Genomic DNA, 18,219 nt, shown 5'->3' with positions numbered 1-18,219 from the left:
AATGCACTTGCAAATGTGCACGGTGCACAGGAGTTCCAGTTTCACGTCACTCATGAAGGCTGCGTGTCTCAGCTTTGCTGGGGACTCGGGTCGGCCTCTGAGAAGTCTGGAAATCCTCTTCCTGGGCTGCAAATACTTCGGAGTTTGGTGGGAGCTTCGGAGATGCAGACCGGCAAATGCTTTGTTCGTGCCTGCCAAGCAGGGGAGTCACTCCTGGACCCCAAGGGAGATTCTTCCGTCCTCTAGTCTTTAGTAGAGCAACGAAGTTCCAGGATTCAGTTTCAGAGTTTCGTCCAGGTGTAATCTAAAGTCCTGTTGCAAGGGGTTCCTTACTTATACCTAAGAAAGGGGTTGTACATACTCTGGGGAACCACCTATGGGAGGGTCTGAAAAGAGGGGTGGCTACACCCATTTCCTTTGTCCAGTTTCGCGCCAGTGCAGGGCTGGTAGGCCCTGCGACCGGTTTGAACTGGACTATGCACAGGGACACCAAATGTGCCCCCAGTGCAAACTTCAAAGCACTCTCAGAGTGCACCCACCCAACCCGAATACACTAAAGCCTGTCTGGGACTGTGACAGGAAACCTATTGTCCAGTCCTACCCTGCCGGAGTTTTGGTCAGCAGCAGGAGGCCAGACTTGTGTCTTTATCGCAGCATCCATTTTGTGATGCCAGGGCTCTTTTAAACTGGTACCAGGTATACTGGTGTGTACATGTCTCTCCCTCTAGAAGGTTGGAATTCTACCCCCGCCGCCAGGACTGGCAGGGGGTAGGATTCCAAAGTGTTTGACACCAAACACAACTTATTTCCATGCAGCCCTTCCAAAGTTAGCGTTTACCGCGAGGTTATGATGCACTTAAGAGTATATGATCTGGCTGCATCACAGAACAGCCCCAGAGAATAGATTCTGAAGGCTGCAGAGGGGTCCTGCTCGTGCATGGGCACCCTCTCACACGAAACCAAGCACCCTGCCTTCAGGATTGATAAGGCCTGCCATAGGGGTGACTGATAGATTTCTATGTGCAGTGATTAAAGGTAGATATAGGTATCCTATATCTTAGTAAGGGGTGCATGCACCGCATTACCCAGGCTGCAGTAGCAGTCCTTTGGTGTCATTTTGGAAGGCTTCCCAGGGGTGCAATAATACATGCTGCAGCCCCTGGTAGGCCTCTGGGGTACCTATGCCCTGAGTACCGGGCGTACCATATACTAGGGACTCACAAGGGTACCACTGTAACCAAATTGGAGTGTACCTAAAGTACTTGCAATCAATTTAGAGAGGAAGCAGCTAGGCTGGGGTCCTGGATAGCAGGACCCCAGCCAGACTAAAGTCGAAAAACAGAGCAACACCAGCAAAAAGTGGCGGTAACCACAGTAAACAGATCCTACTCTCCTACAAACAGGGTCCCTGCCTAATCACGCTTCTTAATGTTTATGCCCCTAATCAGACACAAGACCCTTTCCTTAGGACATTATTGCGGGAACAGCTGACGAACAAGAGCAGTGACATAGTTTACGGTGGGCCTTGAATTTGGTATGGGACCCTCAGCTAGACCGTACTGCTACCTCCTTACAGGGCACAGTTGTGATGTCTGTAGTGCTTAAAAAAGATATTAAAGACCTGGGCTTAGTGGATGCATGGAGGTATAGGCACTCTGACTCCCGTGGTTATTCTTTCTATTCGCATATACATATATACTCCAGAATAAATCACCTCTTCATCACTCACTCCCTGCTCCGAGAGTTAGAAACTGTCTCCATCTCGGACATTTCCATCTCTGATCACACTCATGTTGAAATTGTGTGCAACTGGGGTAGGAACTTTCAAAAGGTCCAGCCGCATTAGCGATTTTCTGCGCAACTTCTCAGAGACCCGGTAGATGTTGCTGAGATCCAAAAAGGGATCACAAACTACTTTGACCTCAATTACCTTCTGGAGACCTCGGGCCACACCCTCAGGGATGTGGTTAAAGCCACTATTAGGGGAGTCATTTTTGCTATTGCTCGTGCGAGAGAGTCCCAATTGGTTGAGGCAGGTTTAACTTCGGAGCTTAAAACTCTTGTGTGCCTCGATCAATCCACTTCCTCCCAACGCAGTAAGAGGCAGCAGGCCACGTTGAACCCATAGAATGAATAAATAAGAGATGTTCTTGCTTGCCCTAGAACAGCATTTCTCCGAGGGGGGGTTTAAGTGGGAGCACTTCTAGCTCATAAATTACACCAGCAGCATGCTTGTAGACATATAGCTAAGATTAACAGTGACAATAGGTGCCGGAGAACTGCTGAACAGACGAACCAGCAGGTATTCCATGGCGTCTATCAAACTCTCTACGCTGGGGAAAACACCTCATGTGAACTTATAGACTCCTATCTTAGCTCTTGTGCCTGGGACTCTATGGACTCATCCCGCACTGTACTTCTAGAAGCCACTATTACCCTTGCTGAACTGCAGCACTCTCTATGGGACGTACCCATGGTAAAACGCCTGACTCAGATGGGCTACCCGTTGCTTTCTACCGAGCCTTTCTTCCCCTCATCAAGGACCACATGCTAGCACTCTTTAATTCTTTCTCCTCCAAAACAGGTCTCACCTCGACAAGGACTGCAGCGGAGATTGCCCACATCCCCAAACCCAGTAAAGACCCCTCTCTCTGCACCTCCTATCACCCCATTGTTCTTATAATCACAGATGTCAAGATCTACACCAAGATTTGGGCAAATTGCCTGGTTGGCTTCATTCGTAATCGGCAAAGGGTGGATAACATCTGTTGGTTGCTCTTCTGGTGGAGAAATCCCATCACCATGATATCTCTGCCTTCCTTCTCTCGCTTGATGGGGAGAAGGCTTTTGACAGGGTTGGTTGGCCATTTCTCAGAGCAGTGCTTTCAAAGATTAGTCTTGGGCCAGGCATGCTTTCCTGAATCCTGGCCTCGTACGGGCCTCTACTGCCACCATTCGAGTCAATGGCCAACACAAAAGCCAATTCACTTAGCGAGAGACACTCGACAGGGGTTCCCACTCTTACCCTTGTTGTTTGCCCTAGCATTGGAAATCCCTGGCCATCCCTACCCGTCAGATGGAGTTCATCCTAGGCATCCCTTTTGGCAGGGGCCCTCACAAACTAAGTTTGTTTGCAGATGACCTATTGCTCACTCTTACCCGGCCTGCAACCTCTCTCCCTGCAGTGGTTAATGCTTTGACTGACTTCGAACAGTTCTTTAGCTTTAAGGTCAATATGTCCAAGTCTCAAACCTAAATTCTCACGATACCGAAACTGGACCTCCGCCATACAGTCCCTTACCCCCTTCCAATGGGCCCCACATGCCATCCGATACCTAGATCTCAACCTGACCTCCACCTTGTCGACCTGGACGAGAGCTAATTGGGCATCCTATTTAAAATCTATCTTAGATGATTTTTATTGATGGAGGGCCCTGCATGTGTCCTGGCTTGTTGTTATAAAACAAGGGGTAACCCAATTATAGTCAAAGGACCTGGGTAGCAAGTATTATAATCAACAAATGGTCCTAGACATTAACTCAGCCTATACAATGTAATGATACAATTCAATCAATCACTTTTTTCAGTCTTGAATTAAATCAAATATAATTCATATAAGTCAGAACATGACAGATACAGTAGTCCAGAGCATCAAATAGTACAAAAAATACACAGAAAACCAAGTCGATATGTCTCAAAAAAATCCGAGAGACTTCCTTCATTTAATATATATTTTTGAAGATATGAAATATATACACATATTTACAAACAGGGTTCAGTATCAATAAGAGTGCACAGGAAAGGGTGAAAGTAAGTGCTCGTGTAAAGCGACCAAGAAGGTCAGTGTAGAAAAAAATTGAATTATTTAAAAACAATAGATCAGCCTGTCCTAAAAATTGCTCGGAAAAAATGTTGTTCTTTCTTGCTGGCACGTAATTGAATAGTCCTCCGTATTCCTGAATTGGCACAGGAGACAACGGGAAAGGGAGGAGGGGAGAAAGGCCGGGAAACTTAGGTACAGGCTCCACAATAAGGGGGGGAATGTCGACGTTTCGACCCAAAACAAGATACTGAGTGGTTAGGTTCCTCAGGGGCGGGTCTTCATCAGGACGAGGGAGGGGGGAAAAGGGCAATGTGCACGTTGATGTAATGACCCCAATATCAATGGTCAGCCTCAATCGGTGTGCCACGTGTACGGTGTTAATCCGCACCCAGACGTAATGTTAATGTGCTAGGTTGAGCACAACACGCCGTCCCTTGCAATAGTTCTTAATCTTCAATGACAAAACACTTCCATTAGGTTTCAAAACTGCCAAACAATTGCCTCAGTACACGCTCTGTAACGGCTCCCGAGTCGCCTCAAACAAATGCGGAGGGTGTTGAAGCAGGAGGAGGAGACGGCGTTGACCTACTTCATCATGGAAAGAGTCGAGTCGAGGATGACCCCTAGGTTGCGTGCGTGGTTGGTAGGTGTAGGGGATACTCCTTGCGCAGTTGCCCACCAGGAGTCGTCCCAGGCCAAGGGGGTGGGTCCAAAGATGAGGACCTCCGTCTTGTCTGAGTTCAGCTTCAGTCGGCTGTTTCTCATCCAGTCGGCGACGGTCTTCATTCTTTCGTGGAGGTTGGTTTTGGCGGTGTGGGGGTCTTTGGTGAGGGAGAGGATCAGCTGGACTTCGTAGGGGTAGGAGATGATGTTGAGGTTGTGCCGTCATGTGACGTGGGCGGGCGGTGACATGTAGACGTTGAACAACGTTTGGCTGAGGGATGAGCCTTGGGCTACGCTGCAGAGGATTCCGGCGTCGTAGAGGCGTGTTCGTAGTATGCAGTGGCACACCGTGTCAAAGGCGGCTGACAGGCCCAGGAGAATGAGGGCTGCAGTATCTGCGTTGTCAAGCATGGTCCTGATGTTATCGGTGGCAGCGATGAGGGCAGTTTAGGTGCTGGGGTTGCTGCGGAACCCGGACTGGGACGGGTCCAGGATGCTGTTCTCCTCGAGGAAGCTGGTCAGTTGTTTGTTGAAGGCCTTTTCGATGACCTTCAACGGGAACGGGAGCAGGGAGATGGGTCGGATGTTCTTGAGGTCCTTGGGGTCTGCCTTGGGTTTCTTGAGTAAGGCGTTGATCTCTGCACGCTTCCAGCTGTCTCGAAGGAGATGTTGATGGTTTTCCAGAGATGGGGTGCGATAGTGCTGCTGGATTTTTTGAAGATGTGGTGTGGGCAGGGGTCTTCCGGGGATCCAGAGTGGATGGTGTTCATGATCTTGATGGTGTCGTCGTCGTTGGTCCAGGAGAGCAGGCGGTTGGTGCGGGTGGTGTTCGTGGGAGCGGGGGTCTCAGTGATTGCCGGGGTGGTGATGGCGTCGAAGCTGTTGTGGATGTCTGTGATCTTGCGATGGAAGAAGGTGGCCAGAGAGGTGCACAGATCTTGTGAAGGTGTGATGTCGTTGGTGTTGGAGCTTGGGTTGGAGAGTTCTTTCACTATGTTGAAGAGCTCTTTCCTGTTGTGTGCGTTGTTGTCTAGGTGGTCTTTGAAGGAGGTCCTTGTGGCGGATCTGATGAGGTGGTGGTGTCTGTGGGTGGCGTTCTTGTGGGCTGCGTTGCTTTCCAGTGTTCGTTCACGGATCCAGATTTTTGCGATTTTTCGGCAGGTTCGCTTGGAGGCCTGGAGGTCTTTGGTGAACCAGCTGGCTTTCTTGCTGGTGTGGCTTCTTAAGCAGGGCGAGGGTGTTGGCGCAGTCATTGATCCACTGTCTGAGGTAACGGGCTGCGGCGTCGAGGTCGGTCAGTTCTGCGGGTGGCTTCTGGGCGAGGCTGGTGGTTAGCTGATCTTCGTGACTTTGCTCCAGCGGCGGCAAGGCATCTGCTAGGTGCGGTAGTACGTTTCCGGAGGGTGAAGTGGATGCAGCTTTGGTTGATCCAGTGGAGTTCGGTGGTGTGGTTGAAGAAGACGTGGGAGCTTGCAGAAAAGATGGGGTCAAGAGTGTGTCCGGCGGAGTGGTTGGGTGTTATGATCAGTTGTCTAAGTCCGAGGTTGGCGAGGTTGGCGATCAAGGTGGAAGAGTTGGAGTAGTTGTTTTTCTCGAGGTGAAAGTTCAGGTCCCCGAGGAGGTTGTAGTCCCTGGAGGCGAGGGCGTGTGTGCTGATGAAGTCGGCGAACTGAGGTCGGGGTCCAGGGGGTCTGTAGATGAGGGTACCTGTGAGGGTGGTGTTGGGGTGGATCTGAAAGTGCAGGTATTCGGCGGTGCTAAGGGTGTGGTCGGTGTAAGTCGAGATTTTGAGAGTGTTCCTGTGGATGATGGCAATTCCTCCTCCTGCTCCGTTGGTGCCATCCTTGCGGGTGATCTTGTTCGACAGCGTGTTTGTGGGCGGCGCAGGTGTTGAGCAGGATGCATCTGAGGAAGTTGAGTTCTTCGGTAGGTGGGTTTGGGCGGGCCGGATGCTGTTGAAGCTGCAGATGCGAAGGGAGAAGGGTCCTTGGGTGCGCTTCGGGGCGGCCAGGCAGCTGGTGCGTGATCGTCCGACGTTGAGTGAGTGGAGGGCACTGTAGTTGTAGCGGAGTCGGGCGTCGTGGTGTTTGCGAGGGCCAGCGGTTCTGGCGCTGGGCGCGGTCCAGGCGCAGACGGGCTGCGCGGCCTCTATATGAGGGGAAGTGGGAGGGAGGAGCAGCTGGGAGGTGGGAGCGGGTGGTGAATGGGAGGGCGGGGGGTGGGGTCGCAGGGACGCATCGGCGGGAAAAACGGGCGAGGGGCACCAAATTGGTGAAAAAGAATAGTCAAAATAGGCACAGAGAGAGTATAGAGTAAGTTGGGCACAGAAATAACAAAGGAGAACAGAATCAGGCAGAACAAAGCGGGTGCGGGCGGCGAGGCAGGCGTGAAACAGCAATTAGGCACAATGAAGAAGCAATATGGGCACAGAGTGAACAATTAGGCACACAACAACACAGTTAAGGCAATTCCATGCGGGTACAGGCAGCGAGGCAGGCACAGTCAGGTGGCACCGTGCAGCAGCGTGTGGAGCGACCTGCCTGCGAGCAGGGTCAGAGGATTGATGTTCTGCAGCTCTTGGTGCTTAGTGTAGAGCTACTTGCTATACTGTTCCTGTTGAGTAAAAAATATCCTCGCTTTCCTCCCAAGAATCACAGGCATAGACAACCAATTTCACCCCCAAGTGACACATCATAAAAAATACAAAACTGTCACATACTTTCAACTTACCGTTATAATCTTTGCAAAAACAATGCAGAAAACAGGATGCGTTGCACCATTAAACAGCGCTGCCAATGTGCCCAAGGTTATGTATGGCCATTCTGATTTGTTCAAACTCAAAATTCTGAAGAAAGAAACATTTGGAAGATCATCCTAGAAAAGAAAAATGGAAGCCAGTTATATTCTATTAGTACGTGCCTGTCGTTGCTGGGTGAAACAACTCTATAGGAGTATTAACCGAGGGTTTCAATTATGAAAAAAGAAAGGCGTGCTGAGAAAAGTTTCTAACTAGGCATCAATATTAGGTCCAACTCTGTATGCAATAATTTAAAACTTAGGTCCTGATTATGGGTATGCTGGCAAAACCAGCTAGGAATTTCCTCAGAGAGAGAGAGAGATACCAGTACCACAGGGCACGACATTTCATTTATGGCAACATCCCCATGGTATCTGGAGCTTCAGAGTTGGCAATGGAGATTACTTGCAAAATTCAGTGTTTGAGCACAGTTGTCCTCTCATTTTTCCTCATTACGGGCACTTTTCATCTTCATATTTCACAGGGTTTTTCTAGTGAACTGTGTAGGGGCCAAATATCAGGGAAGGTGGGCAATACCACAAAACATTTTTGAGTGCAGCACTATTTCATGCCCTCGAAAGTGCTTGCTTCAAACACTTTTTACCACTGTATTTTGAAACAGGTTTCTGTCAGTGTGTTGTGAGGTGATTTAATGATGCTGTATTGTGGTTGTTGAGTTGCGTTCTGTTATTATTGTTTTGTTTTGATGTGCCCTGTTATGTTTTAAACGTGTAGTGTTTCTTTGTGCATATCATTGTGTTATGTTTACTTAATTGCTCTAAATATGCCAAAAAATGCTGCTATATTTCCCACCAGAAGCAGTATATGCTTGAAGGTTCCTGTGATAAGGACCCATTACAAAATGTGAAATAGCTCTGCTACAGCTTCACCTACTTTAGATAACAAGTCAGCCCAAAACGGTGGCAGAAGCTGTGCCTTAACTTGGCGCTCCCATATGATACAGCGCTGAAGTCACAGAAAGAATCCTGCTTTCATAATACGGTGGTAAAATATATTTGGAGCAAGCAAAGAAGTGCCTTCACTTGCCACCAATAACATGAAATAGTGCCAGTGAACATGTTTTGTGATACGGCTCTATGGGCCCGATGTAGGTAATTAGTATTTACCGATTCGTAAATACCGAATCTTACCGATTCGGTATTTACAAATCGGCAAATGCTATGTAGGTATTTTTACCGATTTATTTACCGAATCTGTAACATTCGGTAATTACTGAATCGGTATTTACCGATTCGGTAATTGCCATTGATTCCTATGGGCTTGAGGCCCATAGGAACCAATGGCAATTACCGAATCGGTAAATACTGATTCGGTAAAATTACTGAATTGACAAGGGGGACAGGGTGTCACTTTGACACCCTGTTGCACCCCTGATTCAGGCCTGTGTGCCATCTGACACACATACATGCCCTTAGGGCATGTATGTGTGCCACATGGCACAGGTGTACATACACAAATGTTCATGTACACAGGAATTCGTTATTTACCGTCAAATAGTATTTGATGGTAAATAACGAATTCTGAAGGGCCGGTGGCACTGTTTTCAGTGCCACCTACATCACAAATTAGCGATTCGGTAAATTTACCGATTCGGTAATTTACAGAATCGGTAAATTTACTGAATCTGTAAATATACCGAATTGGTAAATTTAAGGCCCCCTACATCTGAAACTCCAAATACCGGTCGGACCGGTATTTGGCCTCCTACATCTGGCCCTATATGTGCAGTGTTTGCGGCTAAAGTCTTAATTCTGATTTGGGCAAAAACTCCTGTTTTGCTTTAGCCCAAATCGGGATAGCACTAACTAATAAGGGGCTTAGCTTAACTTTCTTTATGGAGCTGATGTGGGGGGTCTATATTAGTCAACTAGCATAGATGCAACAATTATGCGCAATTCTATTGGGTCACTAGAATGATGGAGACACCCATTTCATTTTGCTGAAAATAAAAGAAAGGGGTCTAGAACTTGTTAGTGCAACTTTCTATATAACAAATAATGGCTATGGCATAAATAATTTGCATTTGAAAAAACGCCATGTTTTTTTAAGTTGGCAAGGCTAGGCCCTAACTCTATTTAGAATATAAACATGACCATGTGTTCTTTCTTACTGTCTCAACATGCAGCAAATGTTGACAGAATGAATATTGAACATAATATGTATTGTATGTGTATTGTGATCCTGCCATTCTGTCATTCTGCCAGGTTGAACCAGAGTGTTTTGGGGCCAGATAGGGGTCAACGGACCGTGGGAGGCAGATTGATATTCTGCAGCTCTTGGTCCTTAGTGTAGAGCTACTTGCTCTACTGTTCCTAATGAGCACCACACTAGTTGGCTGGTCACGGCAGCTCAATTTGCTTTGGTAATGCATTGCGGGAACTTAGGGCCCGATGTAGGTAATTCTTATTTACCACTTCTTAAATACCGAATTTTACCGATTCGGTATTTAAGAAGTGGTAAATATGAAGGGGGGAGATGTAGGTATTACAGATTCTGTAAATACCGAATCTTTAAGATTCGGTATTTACCGAATCTGTAAATACCGAATCGGTATTGCCCATTGATTCCTATGGGCCTTGAAGCCCATAGGAATCAATGGGCAATACCGATTCTGTAATTACAGAATCGGTAAATACCGAATTTTGCAAGGGTGTAGGGGGTGTCACTTTGACACCCTCTGGCACCCCAAAAATAGGCATGTGCGCCATGTGGCACACAGACATGCCCTAAAGGCATGTCTGTCTGTCACATGGCTAGGTGTGCATGCACACATGTGCATGCACACCTGAATTCGGTATTTTAACATCCAATTGGATTGGGTGGTAAAATACCGAATCTGACAGGCCTGCGGCACTCAAAGATGTGCTACCTACATGTGCTTTTACAGAATCGGTATTTTTACCGAGTCTGTATTTACCGATTCGGTAATTTTACCGAATCTGTAAATACAGATTCGGTAAAATACCTATTCTGTAAAGCATGCTCCTACATCTGAAAACCCTAATACCGGTCGGAAACGGCCGAAATCGGCCGTTCCCGACCGGTATTAGGGCTCCTACATCTGGCCCTAGGATCTTAATTGCAAAAGTAACAAGCACTGGCGTTGCCAATAGGTTTCGCATTTGGAAAATTGGAGCCATTGGTTTTGTAAATGACATTTTATATTTATATATCGTTATTGGCATTGTCAATAACAATTTATAAAATGTCATTTACAAAACCAATAGCTCCAACTTTCCAAATGCGAAACCTATTGGCAACGCCAGTGCTTGTTTTAGTTGCCGATGATGTGCATTATCAGCAAATAAAAATCAAGCATTTTGCATAGGGGATAGGTTGGAGTTTAATTAGGTAACAAAAGGAAACAGCATGTGTGCTTACATGTGTCTACATGCTAGCACATTGAAGTTATATCTTTGACCAATAGGCACACACACCGTTTAAAAACAGACCTCAAGGCAATATTCTGCACTCGCACATAAATCACAGGAGCAAAGGCAGACAGAAGGCACACATAAACACGCTATATACTACACTATCATAATTGCTGCCATTGGAGTTATTCAACACTGGAAGGTCAAATTATGTGGCAGGGTTGATTCAATTATACATCAATAAGACGCAAATTAAGTGGCGTAAAACGGCACATTTTGTAATAGTATTACTTTATTTTGTCATTTTTATACATCGTAACTCTCCACAAAGATATTTCATGTGGTTTTTACCAGTTTAAATCTATAATGCAGCATTAAATGACTGAAAGATGACTAGTCAACCTTTGAAAATGCTTTCAACTGCGCAGGAGCACATGTCGCCATCCTTTTATTATCTGTTGATCTGTTTGTGGTAAAAAACATTTTTTGTGCTAAAATCTGCAGATTATTCAACAGATGATGGGTTGTGCGGCAAATCCATCTTCATGCGGAAACGGCTAGGACCGGAGAATTGCATAAATTGCATAAATTCCACTGGCCTTGGTTATGAGGGGATCAAGACAGCATTTAGAGAGAGAAAGGTGGGAAAGAGAAAGTGGCAGAGAAAGGGCGTAAAAAAGATAGAAACACAGAGAAAAAGATGGGCCAATTGTGAGGAATAGAATAATAAAAAAAGGGGAACATTAAATTATAGTTGTGTGGAAATGAGTATGTGTATCCAAAGTATAAACAGAGCATTAATAGAGTTAGCATACCTGGTCCAAAACTTATCAGCGACACCATCTTCGCCCTTCCTTATTGGAAGGACATAAATTACAAAATGAATAGCAGGGCCAGTCTATGAAGTGTTAACAGCTGCGTGAAGATTAGTTGCATGAAATAAAATACGTTGGAAGACTGGGTGTAAGAGGCAGAGTTCCAAAGTAAACACAAACGTACCAAAGGCTGTCTGCTTTTCTCATTGCAATACGTGCCACTGTGGATTACAGGTTTTGTGTGGTCTGCAAGGAATGGCAATTGTCGAACATATTGCATTACAAGTCCCATGTTCAACAGCCGCGCTGGTGTGCCATTAGGTTCTGTGTAAGTATTTAAAGTGTATCAGGTGCAGCCTGTAGCTCGTTGATAAGGCCTTGGACTGGGAGCAGCAATACATCCATTGTTCATCGCTGATCATTACATTGAAGTCGTCCGACCAGGTCTGTAGGGCAGAGGGAGAGCAGATAGGTGCAGTCAGCTGCATACCAGCATAGATGTGCGTGATGAGCTTGTAGGGGGAGGGGTCAGTAAGAATTTCCTCCAGCACTACAAACGTGGGGGGGTGGGGGGGCTGCAGGGAACTTGACATGGAGGCCTCGCAGCGACGCTCTGAGCGGATTGTAAAGAACTAACGGAGAAGAGGTTGCAGTATTCACTTGTTTATTAAGTGGAAAGCCAACACAGCATGAGGTCAGGGGGAGAAGGCAGAAGGAGCGTCTGAAACGGCAGGTCAGATGCGCGAAGGGAAGCCGGATGGGGGCGGGAGAATAGGGAGAGGAGATGCGCGTGGATGGGGGCGGGAGAGCCTGTTGGGGGGCAGGAATGCTCGTGAGAGATTTGGAATCGTCGTTTGCAAAATGGAGGTCTTACTTCTTGGGGCAGCGGCCACACACGCACTAAAACAAGCTATCCTTAGAAGTGGCTAAGGCACCATTAATCATTAAAAATGAACAAAGTTACTTTTTCACGCTGCATTGCTTTTATCAAATGAATGATAAGGCATGATTTGATAAGTGTGAAGGGGGAAGACTAAGAGACTAAACGTGAAAGTGCCACCAGCGTTGTCGAGTAACAGAGGGCTTCAAGAGGCTGCAGGGGCTGGGGCGGCGCTCTCTGTCTCGGCGATTAAAGCTCGAGTAGTGGCTTCAGCTTTGCATCTGCAATCAACCCTCACATTCCTGTTGCTCTCTAAAGCCGAAAAAAAGCAAGCTTTCACCAGGACAATGCGAAAATGCGAGACCTACCGCATTACTAATGGTTGTTTGCAAAAGCGCCCCGTGCAGCGTTTTCACTTCAATGTGCGCCTTTCCTTAGTCACAGCTCGTCTGAACAAAGGGGCGGGGCCGCCATTCACGTGAAAGCGCCTTTTACAACCAAAAGTTAAACAAGGGAAGCCGGATGGGGGCGGAAGAGCCTGGTGGGGGGGGCGGGAATGCAAGCGAGGGGAGGAGAAGTGTGGCAGGCAGATGCGCGGAGGGAAGCCGGATGGGGGCGGGGGTTTCTGTGTTTTTGAATGAATGCTGTTTGCGGATTAGGGAGATGCGCGTGCTTGTGTGGTCACGTGACCCGCTTTTGTGGCCACGTGACCTCACATGCACTGTGAAGAAACCGCAGTGGTTTCACTAGTCGATCGAGCCCTTGAATTTTCGCCTATTACATTCGCAAGCGAATGATAATAGGCGAAACCTAAAAACGGAATCAGCACAGCAACAACTTCACACCTTGGCCGAGCGGAGCTAATTATTTGAGACAGCTGCGCCTTTGGTTTATTTTATATCCCCCAGAGGTCCTGCAACATCTCAGAAGCTGCTAGTAGTTCGTGCCTAACGCATTTTAGTACAGACAAATGCACAAAAATTAGTTTGTCTAACCCCTTATGCGTGGTACTTGGCAGGGTTGCGGTTCAGCTTACCACAGCCAGGCATAATGCTTTGCTTATGCTTGCCTACACTCATTCACCAACAAACATATCTTTGAGAGCAATAGTTATTCTTAGAAGTAGTACATGGTAAACATCATCATCATCAAACCAATACTCAAAATATCATCAGACTTTTTTTTATTGCGGACCTTTCTAAAGTCCTTGAACATTTTTGTAGGGGGGGGGGATTGTCTATTCGATTCATATTTCAAATGGAAATAATAAAGAAGTTATGCTTTTATATCCCATCCTTGTGCATTTTGCACAGCCATCCAGTAAAAGAGAAATGGGTAATAGTCAATACATTTGGCAAATATTAAGCACCTGAAAAGTTTTAAAACCCTGGCTTCTCCCAATATTCAATGCTTACTGTTATCTGCCAGTACGACTAAATATCTCTATGCACTCTGTATTTAACGTTCAGCATAGCGTAATCTCACCCCAAATATTCTGCCACTGTGCTAATACTAGCATCATAGCAAGAATGATGGGACCCCCTCAACAGTTAATTACAGCCAGGGAACAGAGGGGAAAGAAAAGACACAACTAGAAATACAATGTTCCCACAATGGCCACAATGTTGTGTTTGATTGTATGCCACCAGGGGTATAATTATTTGGGCAAATTGTTTTTCTATGTTTATAGCTATTGTCATATTATGTCTTTTCTATTGTATGAACCATGAAAATATTTATGAAATGTATATGTAGTAAAATGTTTCTTTTATGAAGTATAATGAAAAAATATAAAAATATTAAAGCATTTGATAAATTGAAAATAAAAAGCTTTACATATTTTCGAAGAAAGTAAAAAGGAATGTTGTGTCTCTGTCACCTATATCATATTAAGAATAGGATTCATACCAGTATTGAAACATTGTGGCCATTGTGGGAACATTGTATTTCTAGTTGTAATACTAGCATCATACCCTAATTATGTGTTTTGCTCTTCCTGGATACAATTTGATTGAGCTGCCGAAAATCCAGTTCTCCTAGTTTGGGGCGTGGTTCAGTTCTGGACTGTGGAGGCTGGAATAAATATAAACTGTTCATAAAAGGGTGCAGCTCCATAGGCCGCCACTAGAACAGTCTGAAGCCAAGATTTTCCATTTACTGCAAAACACAGTGCACAGCGATTATGCACAACGGGAGAAGCAAGTCGGGAATCTACCCCGAAATACCAGTACAACTCTGACCTCTATAGGGCCATAGAGTAGTAGGAAAAACAGAATAGAAAGAGGAACGAGAAAGGGCTCCCAATCTAAATCACCCTAAGGGCACCAGTTAGGTCACAGCCACAGATGGTTGCGATATTGTATATTGATCCCCAGAAATAATGAGGTGTTGGGCTGATCGATCTCTGGAGGTTACATGACCCGGGTATACAAAAGTACACCTTTTAATCAGCCGCCCATGCCAGTTATTCACGAATAGATCATATACTGACACATCGAGGGGGCGAGGGGTGGTTCGCTAACGCAAGAATTGGACCCCGTGGTATATCAGATCACTCCCCGGTGGAAATAACGGTGAGATGCCCGACCCGCCAATATGCTTTGCCACCCAGATTGAATGCATGTTTTTTTCAGAATAAAGAGATTGCCCAAAGGGCTCAGGAGCGAGCGCAACTTTACTTTCAGGAGAATGAAGGGTCTGTGGAAGAGGCTGGCCCTCTCTGGGAAGCGTTTAAGCCGGTAATGAGAGGGCACGTCCAAGCATGTATAGGGGCAGAAAACAAGGAGAGAAAATTGCATTGTGATAAGCTAGAGATGGCCATACTTGAGTTAGAAGCACTATATTTGGCAGGTGGGAGACAGGATAGGGAGCTGGCGCACCAAGTTGACCTTCGTAGACGCGAACTTCTGGATATGGCGAGTAATGCAGCGAGGTCGGCTGCCCTGCAACGCAGAAAAGAGTATATGATTTAGGGGATAAAGCTAATAAAATAATTGAATGGTTAGAAATACGCGACAGAGAGAGGAACTGGGTGGTGTAAATAATGGACAGAGATGGGAATAGGCACTCGGCAGGAGAGGCCATAGCACATGTATTCGCTGACTACTATGAGGAGCTTTATGAATCGACTACAGTTAGGTTGGCCCATGACTGTTGTGAACTTTTGGCGGAAATGCATCTACCAGTGATGGCGGAGAAGGACAGAGGATCTATAGACAGGGAGATAACGAGGGAAGAAATAGTGGTGGCCATTCAAGACCTGCAAGCAGGGAAGGCACCGGGACCCAACGGGCTAACGGTGGAACTCTTCAAATGTACTGCCAACACAAATGCTCCATACCTATTAGCCATGTTTAATGAGGCGAGAGACCGTGGTTCGCTACCAACTGACCACCGTACAGCAACAATAGTGGTAATACCCAAAGCAAGTAAACCGGCGGCCAGTGCGATTTGTATAGGCGATCTCATTGTTAAATTTAGAAGTTAAAATTTTGGCTAAGGTTTTGGTGAATAGACTTTTGGTGGCCATTATGACTTTGATGCACCCAGATCAGTTGGGCTTTATGCCCCATCGAAGTACCAGACTCAATTTGCGTCAACTATATGGGGTAATGAATATGGTATGGACCGACCCAGGTGTGGCGGCGGCACTTCTGTCACTCGACGCCCGCATGGCGTTTGACAGTAATGAATGGAACTATCAGTTTGAGGGCTTGAAGAGGTTCAGCTTCGGCTCCCAGTTCCTCTCATTGATCAAGCTGTTATATATGCAACCCATGGCAAGGGTCCACGTTAATGGCTCGGTGTCCCGCTCCTTTACGTACAGAAGGGCATAAGAGAGGGGTGCCCCATCTCGCCGATTTTGTTTGCACAGGCGCTCGAGCCCCTGGTGGTGTGGTCTACAGGGGGATCCGATAATATTGGGTATTCATGGGAGCGACCAGAGGGAGGAAAGAATAACATTATATGCCGACGATGTCCTCTTGTACGCAATGAGACCACGTTTTACAATTAACCGGTTACTCCAGATCTTCAAACTTTTTGAGGGCTACTCCGGGTATCAGATCAATTGGGATAAATCCCTCTTGTATATGCTGTAGGATTGACCACCACCACAACTGGGCGCCGACTCCAAACTCCAGATTAAAGTCAGTTTTAAATACCTGGGCATACAGATTGAAACATCTGACAAAGCATTTCTGGCGGAGAATCTAAAGCCGCAGTTGGAACACCTGAGGAGTGACATCGCACATTGGAGGAAGCTGCCAATCTCCTGATGGGAACAGCAGTTCTCTTCAAGATGATGTCTCTACCTCGAATACTGTATGTTATACAAAACACCCCCTGTCACATACCAGATACATTCTTCAGGGACGTAGACAATGAGTTAAGAACGTTGCAGTGGGACAGGGGGCGCACGGATTGCACTGCCTAAATTGCAAAAAGGGGTGTACGAGGGAGGTTTAGCAATCCCTGACCTTCAAAAGTAATACTAGGCATCGCATCTTATGGTAATTAATGACTGGGCCTTCATGGATAGGAATGACCCGGCATATAGGGTTGATCACTGGGTGATGGGGGCAGGCGGCTATCTGCGGGCACAATATGGCCGGGAGACACAGGACGTACTGCCCCCACATACCCAAATAGTGCTGACCACATGGACTAAGGTTAACCAATTCTTGGGCTGGGAGAACAGAACAGACTCCCCAGTGGGTCAGTGGAATGCTTTGGGAGGTGGGTCGGCTACAGGGCTTCTCAAAATGGAAACTAATCGAAAGCCAGTGTTGTCATTTGCAGAGCTACAGAAAAATTTCCAGTTGGCACCTACGGAGTACTATAAATATCTGCAACTGAAGCATGCGCCAGGCAGCCACCTTAAGGATGCGGATCAGATCCCTGAGTATAGTCCACTAGAAGACAGGTTATTGTTGGACCCAATTTGGGAGAAGGCATTGTCCTATACATGTAAAAACAATTGTCAACAACTCACCGGACTTACTACTCAAGGTGCGAGAGGCGTGGGAATCCGAGGTGGGATTATTAGAGGATGATGATTGGGTGGAGGCAGTGCACAGTCCCAGAGAGGTGGCAATCCGGGCACGATTCCGACTATTCCAATTGCGAATACTGCATAGGTCCTACTATACCAGCACACTCTTGTTTAAATTAGGGCGCATTTTACCCGAGGAGTGTCAGAGGGGGTGTACTCAGATGGGATTGTTTTTTCACATCCTATGGGACTGCCCGATCATACAGAATTACTGGAAGAAAGTGGTTCGGATTATGTCCGAAGCGTTAGAGCAAGAAGTCCCCATGGATGCCAGGTGGCATATATTGTGTGTGTTGAGGGAGCAGAATTGGCCTAATTATCAGAGCATCTGGTTACTGGTGGCTGCAATGGTCACTAAGAGGAATATTGCAGGGGCATGGGGGGCAACTCAGCCGACAAAAGTCTCTCAGTGGAATAAGGACCTGGATTGGTGCTGTGTGGCGGAAAGGACAATCTATGAATGCAGGGGATGCCCCAAGAAATGGGAGATAATCTGGCAGCGATGGGGAGATTATAGGGGGTTCGGAGGGGGCATGACTAGGTAGGTGGGGAGGGTGCCTGCCGAGACAGAGGGTCGGGATAGGTGGACTCCAAAGGGACTGTTGCTTTTACATCATGTTTTCGTATAGCAGAATATGTATGTCACTGGAAACGTATGTAACCCAAATTATTATTATGAACATGCTTGTGAATGCTGACCATTGTTCAATAAAAAGAAGTTAAAAAAAAGAAATAATGAGGTGGGAAGAGTCTGTAAATAGGTTTTGTAGATAAATATTGGGCTATTGTATTG

At 46.5% G+C, this 18,219-nt stretch overlaps 1 protein-coding gene across 6 annotated transcripts in view; it reads right to left on the bottom strand.

The window, feature by feature from the left end:
* LOC144784606 (ATP-binding cassette sub-family B member 5-like) overlaps window positions 1-18,219 on the bottom strand; it is a 1,313,284-nt gene that overhangs the window by 206,804 nt on the left and 1,088,261 nt on the right. For all 6 annotated transcript variants that reach the window (XM_078663518.1, XM_078663516.1, XM_078663520.1 and 3 more), the window contains one exon: window positions 7,217-7,360. In XM_078663518.1, coding sequence (XP_078519644.1) covers window positions 7,217-7,360 — 144 coding nt within the window. The remainder of the gene's footprint in view (window positions 1-7,216; window positions 7,361-18,219) is intronic.

Source organism: Lissotriton helveticus, chromosome 10 (genome assembly GCF_964261635.1).
Source record: "Lissotriton helveticus chromosome 10, aLisHel1.1, whole genome shotgun sequence".
Classification (NCBI taxonomy): domain Eukaryota; kingdom Metazoa; phylum Chordata; class Amphibia; order Caudata; family Salamandridae; genus Lissotriton; species Lissotriton helveticus.
This window is presented reverse-complemented; position numbering and strand designations above follow the sequence as displayed.